At 42.8% G+C, this 7335-nt stretch overlaps 1 protein-coding gene across 1 annotated transcript in view; it reads right to left on the bottom strand.

The window, feature by feature from the left end:
• The window catches only part of AKNAD1 (AKNA domain containing 1), a 28705-nt gene extending 21825 nt beyond the window's left edge, over window positions 1–6880 (bottom strand). The window contains 5 exon segments of the mRNA XM_060026470.1: window position 2473; window positions 3006–3068; window positions 3165–3313; window positions 3832–3871; window positions 5906–6880. Of these exon segments, the coding sequence (XP_059882453.1) occupies window position 2473; window positions 3006–3068; window positions 3165–3313; window positions 3832–3871; window positions 5906–6880 (1228 nt within the window).
• Window positions 6881–7335: the final 455 nt, after the last annotated feature.

Consider the following 7335-nt stretch of genomic DNA (forward strand, 5'->3'; position numbering starts at 1 on the left):
CCATGAGATGCTTTCTATCCCTTATTGGTTTCCCTTAACCTTGCCCATGCTTTTGTAAAATAATGCCTTACTAAGCTCTCCTCAGTAACTCCACTGGAGTAAGCCTTCTTGTTCTTGCCAGGACCCTGACTGATACTATAAATATCACAGACAACACTCAAAGGTTTCTACTGTGGGAGGTGGGAAGAATGTGAATCCCCTGATGAAACTGAGAAATTTGGAAAGGCTAACAAGTTTGAATGAAGGTGTCAATGTTGGGCAAGGTAGAATTTTTGGTAAGAGTGGGAGATCCAAAGGAAGATCAACACAAACATTTGGAGCTCCAGATGAGAAGTGAGGACTAGTAATTTAGGAATTGGTAGCATGAAAATGGTGGTTAAAGCCATGAGAAGGAATTAGGTATTCAAAGGAAAGAGAAAAGTGAAGCAAGCCAATTATGAATTATAATTTGGGATCTTGGAATTTTAATTGTGTTCAGAAGAAGATAGGGCATAGTTTTCTTGCCATAAATGTACCTCATTTAACTCTCTTAACTAAGATAGGCAGACATGCTACATGTCTAAGCTTGTACAATCAACACATAGAACCAGGATGTTTGCTGCAAAATCCAAAAGCTTTCTCCGTGTGCTGCTCACCCTGAGAAAGTTAGTTTTAGCCCTGTCTGGCCTTCCTTCACTGAACCAGATGGGTCCGGAATTAAGGAGTCACCTTCCTAAGGAGTCACCTCTCTCCTCTTCTCTCAGTCCCGACACGAATCCCCACATACCCTCTAACATAGGAAGAAACTTCCTGAAACTTCCTCAAGAAGGCTAATGCCTTGAACCAGTTTCCTCTGCTTTGCTTGGCCTTTTAAAACTTTATGTTCTCCCAGTTTCTGAAAGCCTGGGTTTTAGGAGATCTCCTTTATCATTCACTCCTTAACTCCTGCAATCTGGCTTCTGTAGAACTACCACTTCATTGAAATCAGGGTTGCCAAGCTCCCTCATGACCTCTCAGTTGCCAAATCCAATGCACATCTTGCTTACCTTCCTTACTTGAAGATTTGATGGTGTGGCCCACTCCCTCTTTCTCAAAACCCTCTTTCTCTTGGCTTCTATAGCTCTGCCCCTTCCAGGTCTGCCTTGACCATTTGAGTCTCTCCTCATCGATCTTCTTTGAGGACCCCTCTTCTTTTACCTGCCCCTGGTTCTGCTTCCTATGATCCTATCTTTGTATTTCTTCACTGCTTACTCTGCGTGTTTGCCTGAGCAATCGCCTATACCCCACAGCTTCAACATAAAACTATACCCAAATTTACATTTCTGGCCCAAACAACTCCTCTGAGCTTCAGATCCATTGCTCTAATTGCCTACTGGACCTCTCTAATTGGATGTCTTATGGGTACCTCAAAATGTCCCAAACTGAATGTGACATCTGGCCTCCTGCCTACCTGGCACACCCATTCTGAACTGGATCCTCCACTTTTATTCCTGACCTTGGTTACCCAAGCTAGAAATCTGGAATGCATCCAAGCCTCCTCTCTTATTTACCTGGTTCAATCTACCGCCACTTCCTTAAACTCTTGGATTTGTGCCCTCTCCATCCTCACTGCCAGCCTTGCTTTAGGACTTCATATAACTTGTTACCTGGATTATGGCTTTCTAGCCGATCTCTGTCCCTACAGTCTTGCCCCCATGGTGCTTGCTGTTTCTCAGCTTTGAATCCTCCAGTGTTGCCCCATCACTCCAACTCAGGATGAAATTAATCTAAGCTCCTTAGCGTGGTGTAAAGGCTTTTCATGATGTAGTCCTTATCTACCTCTCCAGTCTCCTCCCTTCCCCCTGAGCTCCATCTGGTCAATTACACTGCCACACAGTTCCTCACACTCTCAGCACTTTCTTGTCCCTGTGCCACTGCACCTGCTGATTCCTTTTCCTGGAATACACCTTTGCCCTTACTCTGCCATATTCTTCCTACATGCCCAGCTCAGAAGTCCCTTCCAGGAAGCCTTCTAAAATACCGTCTCACTGGCAAGGGTGAGCCTCTTCAGTGCTGCCATTAGTATCATATGTAACCTTTCCCAAGCTGCATGTTACTTGTTGATTTACTGGTCTGTTCCTAGGAGACGATAAGTCGCTTGAAAAAGAAATGTTTCATCATCTCCAAATTCCTAATGCCTGATACAGAGTCTGAGTCATAGGAAGTACCCCACAAATGCTGTCGAATGAATGTATGAGTTATTTAATTACTATGGTGAAAGAATAATGAACTGTGTCTCAACATTTGCCTCCTCCTAGTTTTTGTCTATACTGTTTGGTTTCTGAAGCACAGACTGCCCTGAGCTTTGCTCGTGTCCTTTATGTCAGGACTTCTGGCCATCTGTCCTGCTGCTGACCCAGTGGCCTAAACTACATCTTCAACTTCACACACCCCTGGTTCTAGTAGTCTCAGCTTTTTGCCCCACTGCCATGCTTCACCCCCACTTCCCACGACCCTGACGCTGATGAACAAGGCTATGGTTACAACATAAATTAATGATTTGATTAAATGCAACAACAAACAAGGATGCGAAAGTCAAAGGTTTTGATCTGAAGAGCATGGCTTCAAGATTAATTTTAAGTTTTCAAAGTTTTACATATTGAGTTGCCAGATACTGGTGATTTTTGTAGCCTGTATCCCCCAGGACCCATCAAATCTGGATGTGCTTGCCCTTTACAACAGCTGACATATTATTCTCTTGAACTTAACATGGTCTCATATTTATTATGGGATGACTGCTGAGGAAAAACAGCCATAAGTAATAGATCCCCTGAGAAGGACAAAGGGCTAAATACATATAGAAACAGAAAGCTCTAAGCTCTTATAGTCCCTGTAACACAAAGATAGTTTCATCTTCAGCAAAGCATTTCTTATCAGAGCATTTCTATTCCCACCAATGTAGAGAAAACATGATACTATAAAGTCATTTGTATTTTCCCATGTGAAATTCCCTAAAAAGATTTTTAAAACTTGATAAAATTTATTACCAGCCTCCTATCTTGCAAATGATAGGGAGAATCCTGTGCTATGCTTTTGGAAAATTCTTGTACCTGCAGTGAAAAAATGCAATATTTCGTTAAGGGCATAGTGTCTTACGTTTGAATTTGGTTATTTCTATCTTTCATAATAAGCTTTAAAAGTATTACTTTAGTCTTCAGTTGATCAGTCTGTTCTTTTAACTTCTGACACATCTGTTTCCCTTGGGATATCGTGTGAAATGTGTAAGAAGAACTTGAGGAAGGGTCTTTCTGAGAAGTCAATGGCATCTTAGAGAGACTTGTCTCAGATTCTATTCCTGTGTAAGAAAGAATAAGTTTTGGTTACCATTCATCTCAGCTGCACTGCAGTTTTATTAAGTACAGAAAACAGAAGTCTGTGGCAATCACTATTTTAAAAAATTTTTTTTTTCAAAATGTATATCTAAATCAAAGAGGTTTAAAAATGCTGGTACTGGGACTGCCCTGGTGGACCAGTGGTTAAGAATCTGCCTGCCAGTGCAGGGGACATGGGTTGGATCCCTGGTCCTGGAGGATCCCACATGCCTTGGAGGAACTAAGCCTGTGTGCCACAACTACTGAGCCTGCGCTCTAGAGCCTGCGAGCTGCAACTACTGAGCCCACGTGCTGCAACTACTGAAGCCTGTGCGCCTAGAGCCTGTGCTCCACAACAAGAAAAGCCATCACAATGAGAAGTCCAAGCACCACAGCGAAGGGTAGCCCCCGCTCACCACAACTAGAGAAAGCCCACGCACAGCAATGAAGGCCCAATGCAGCCAAAAATTAAATAAATAAGTATTTTTTAAAATGCTAGTACCTGCAAGATGTTCTTGGTGGATGTGTACCATGGGCTCCATCTGCGCATTTAAAGGATAAGAAAACGTGACTGTTGATAGTGATCATGACGCCATTACTCAGGATGACTCGATGTGTTCTGGTCATCATGGAGGCCACCCAGTTGTGTCAAGAGCTGGGGCCCTGATGCCAAGGTTAAATTCCACTCTGACACTTATCTTCCAGGTGACCCAGAGCAATTACTTCATCATTGTAAACCTCAAATTCCTCAACAGTAAAATGGGGATAGTAATAGAACCTACCTCATAGTGTTGTGATGAGAATTAAATGTTACCATAGTATCTGTCATATGGTAAGCGTTTATGTTAGCTGTTACTACTATCATGTTTGTTACTATTACGAGGAATACTCACATATTTCTCCTACAGCTAGACCATAGGTTCCACAAAGGACAGTTGTTGATCTCGTCACCGGCTCTATTGCTGGCGCTCTCACTAACACTCAGCCACACTCCAGAGAATAATAACAGTAAGCGCTAAGTTCCAAAATGTGTCAAGATAGTGATTGTTCACACAGCCCTTTTCTACTCACCACAGGCTAACTGGATAAGAGTTCAGATTCCGGAGTGATTCACCTTGAGGGTCTTCCCATTGTTCCCAACACACACAGCTCACAAACACGCTAGTGCCAGAGACCTACTGTAGTGGTCAAACTAGACTGTGGTTATTACGAATATCTCAATTATACGGTGGCTGTGGAACCTATAGAGTCCAGTTCTCCAACCTGAATTGACAGGACGAGAGAGAATCAGACACCTGACTTCAGGCTCCCATTGCCAGAGACAGATGAACTTGATATTCATTCTGCCCCTACTAACCACAGGGCACTGAGAACTGTGCCCACCGAGGGGTGTTCTCCTGCAAGCAGAATGAGGAACGTGGAGACTTCCCAGTGTCACAGGGGTGCAGATTTCTCCATGACTGAGAGAAGCGTCCCAGTCGAGGCCAGGTGGGCTGCTGGCTCCCGGTATGTGTGTATGTGTGTGTGTGTCAGGGGTGGGGGCTTCTGCTCAAACTCCCCAGAACGTTCAGCTGAAAGGGAAGGCAGCTGAAGCATAAAGAGGTGGAAATGGAAATAGGCAGAGAACGTTCAGTCAGGGGGCCCCTCATAGAATGCTTAAAGGAAAGATCATACAGTCCTGGCAAAATGCCAGAGAGCTACAGTGTTTACTTTGATCATTACTGTGAACTTACCTAACCATTGAACCTCAAACAATCAATGAGATCCTGAGCCTCAGCATGCTGGGAAGGTGGGTGGAAGGATGGGAAGATGCAGAAAGGGGAAATAGTGTAAAGTAAACATTAGCAAAATTTTATACTAAATAGTTACCAATATAACAATCTTGAAGCGTGTTATTAAAGATCTTAATTCAGTCCAATTGAGCATTCATAACCAAGGACATAATATGTGCAAACAGAAGGCTAGGCCTCTGGGGGAACTTGGGCAAAGGAAAGATGGAGACGAGGTGGCTGCCTCCAGGGTCTTCAAATCTAGTGGAAGGAACAGATGTTTCTAAATCGTTAGGATCCAAAGCGGGCTGAGATAAATGCTCTGACAGAATACTAAACAAACAAGGATGGGAAAGACTGTGACTAGGGGGTTCTAAGAAGTCCTGTGGCCAGTGGGGAATTGAAGGAGGCCATGAAAATGAGCAGGTCTGTGGTAAGCAGAGGTGGGAGGTTCCACGTAAGGCAGGATCTCAGAGAGGGCAGGGCCAGCCAGGTACCTACGGATGACTCCTGGGGTGGGAGGGGGGAGTTTAGTTTAGAAGAGTAGGATGACATGAAAAACAGGGAAACGCAAATTCCAGGTTGAAGAACTTGGATTTTATTCTATTATGTGTTGTTGTTAGTTCAGCCCCTGATTCTTCTCAGGAGAAGACCCACTGAGCTTCTGAGAGGTCAAGGTATTGGGCCAGAACTAGAACCCAGAACCTCAGACCTACACCTCAGTTCTATGCACCCTCCAGAGACCCACACTGATATAGATGAGTAGCGGCCCTGCTTATATGTTTGCTGGAGACAGCTTTCACTTACCTCTATCTGTTGTGAAGTTTCAGGAGTTTTCCATTTCTGCTCTTGTTTTTCAACACCGTTTGATCTAGACATGCTTTCTGAAATATCTTGCACAATAGCTGACTTATCTCTCAATTTAGGAGAAAAGCTGGCTTGTTTATCAGTTTTAAGTGGTTTGTCAGTTATGTTATTTTTAGGAGCAACCTTAGAGGAATCAGAGAACCAGTAATGAACTTGACCTTGGCCATATTTGAACCTGTTGCCTGAACTTGCTTTTTCAGCCTGCTGTTTCTGGGGTGTCTGCCATTGGCAACTTATTTCTTTATCACCTGGACTCTTGATTTTAGTTAGAAAATTTGAATTTTCCTGATGGTTGCTTTCTCCAGCAGCGACCGGATCTTCTAAATCAGAGGTGTTTTCTTCTGTCGTGGTTGGCAAACACCTGGGCTTATTGCTGTTTTCACCATCGCTTTTGGAGTTGAGTTGGTCAGTGAGTTCCGAGGTTTGCTCTGTTGGCCAAGAATTCGTAACATGCTGCAAAATAATATTTTTAATAATAGCTCCGTCAAAACTGTCAGCATTAGAGATCTCTGGGAGAGTTTCACAATTAATGCCTTGACCTTTTGAGAATTCCTCTTTGCAAACATGATGGAGTAAAATATCAGGAATGTTTGACTTTGAAGGGTCTCCTTGGTTAGATGGAATATGAAGATTTATGGTGCATTGATTCTCTTTATTATATTTTTTGCTGACAGCATTTTCAGTTGTTTTATCCAAAGTCATGGCCATATCTGCCTTTCTGCAAGTCTCTCTATGTGTAGCCTTTTCTTGAAGGTCCTCTTCTGTTAAATTCGTTTGATTTGAGACATCAAGGATGTCATATTTTGAGGTAAAATTGTAATCGTTGTACATCTGAATTTGGGAGAAGTCCCCATCATAAGGCAAATCCTCCTGTTTCTTAGAAGTTGCATCTTCCGAGAAATCGGCTTCATCCATGTATGTGCGGCTTGACCTCCTTTATCGGTTGCTGCCTGGTCTTGATGTTCTTAATTGTAGCAACAGACCTTCTGGTTTTCATTGATTGTCTTCGTTGTGTGTCTTAGTCCGTGCAAAACAAAAAGAGCCTCATTTTAAATATAATTTATTTAACGTATGAAACCATGCTTATCCTAGTGTCTATGCCGGAACAAAACGGATGCTTTTCATTTAGAGAAATGCAGTTATAAACATGAAGGCAGGAAGCACAGCCAAGAGTAACTCATCCTAAAGCCTACATGAACATAATCAGTGGTATATAAGCAAGGAATTAGAAAGGAGGGGGGCTAAATTTTTTATTCATTAAAATTTGAGGGAGACATTAGTCTCTAGTTAATGACCAAATATTTACCAACTTCTCTTAGGAAGTACTATTTGAAATTTGTTCTCCCCAAATAGGAGCTTGGAATGCAAGT

This window comes from Delphinus delphis, chromosome 1 (assembly GCF_949987515.2).
Source record: "Delphinus delphis chromosome 1, mDelDel1.2, whole genome shotgun sequence".
Taxonomy (NCBI): domain Eukaryota; kingdom Metazoa; phylum Chordata; class Mammalia; order Artiodactyla; family Delphinidae; genus Delphinus; species Delphinus delphis.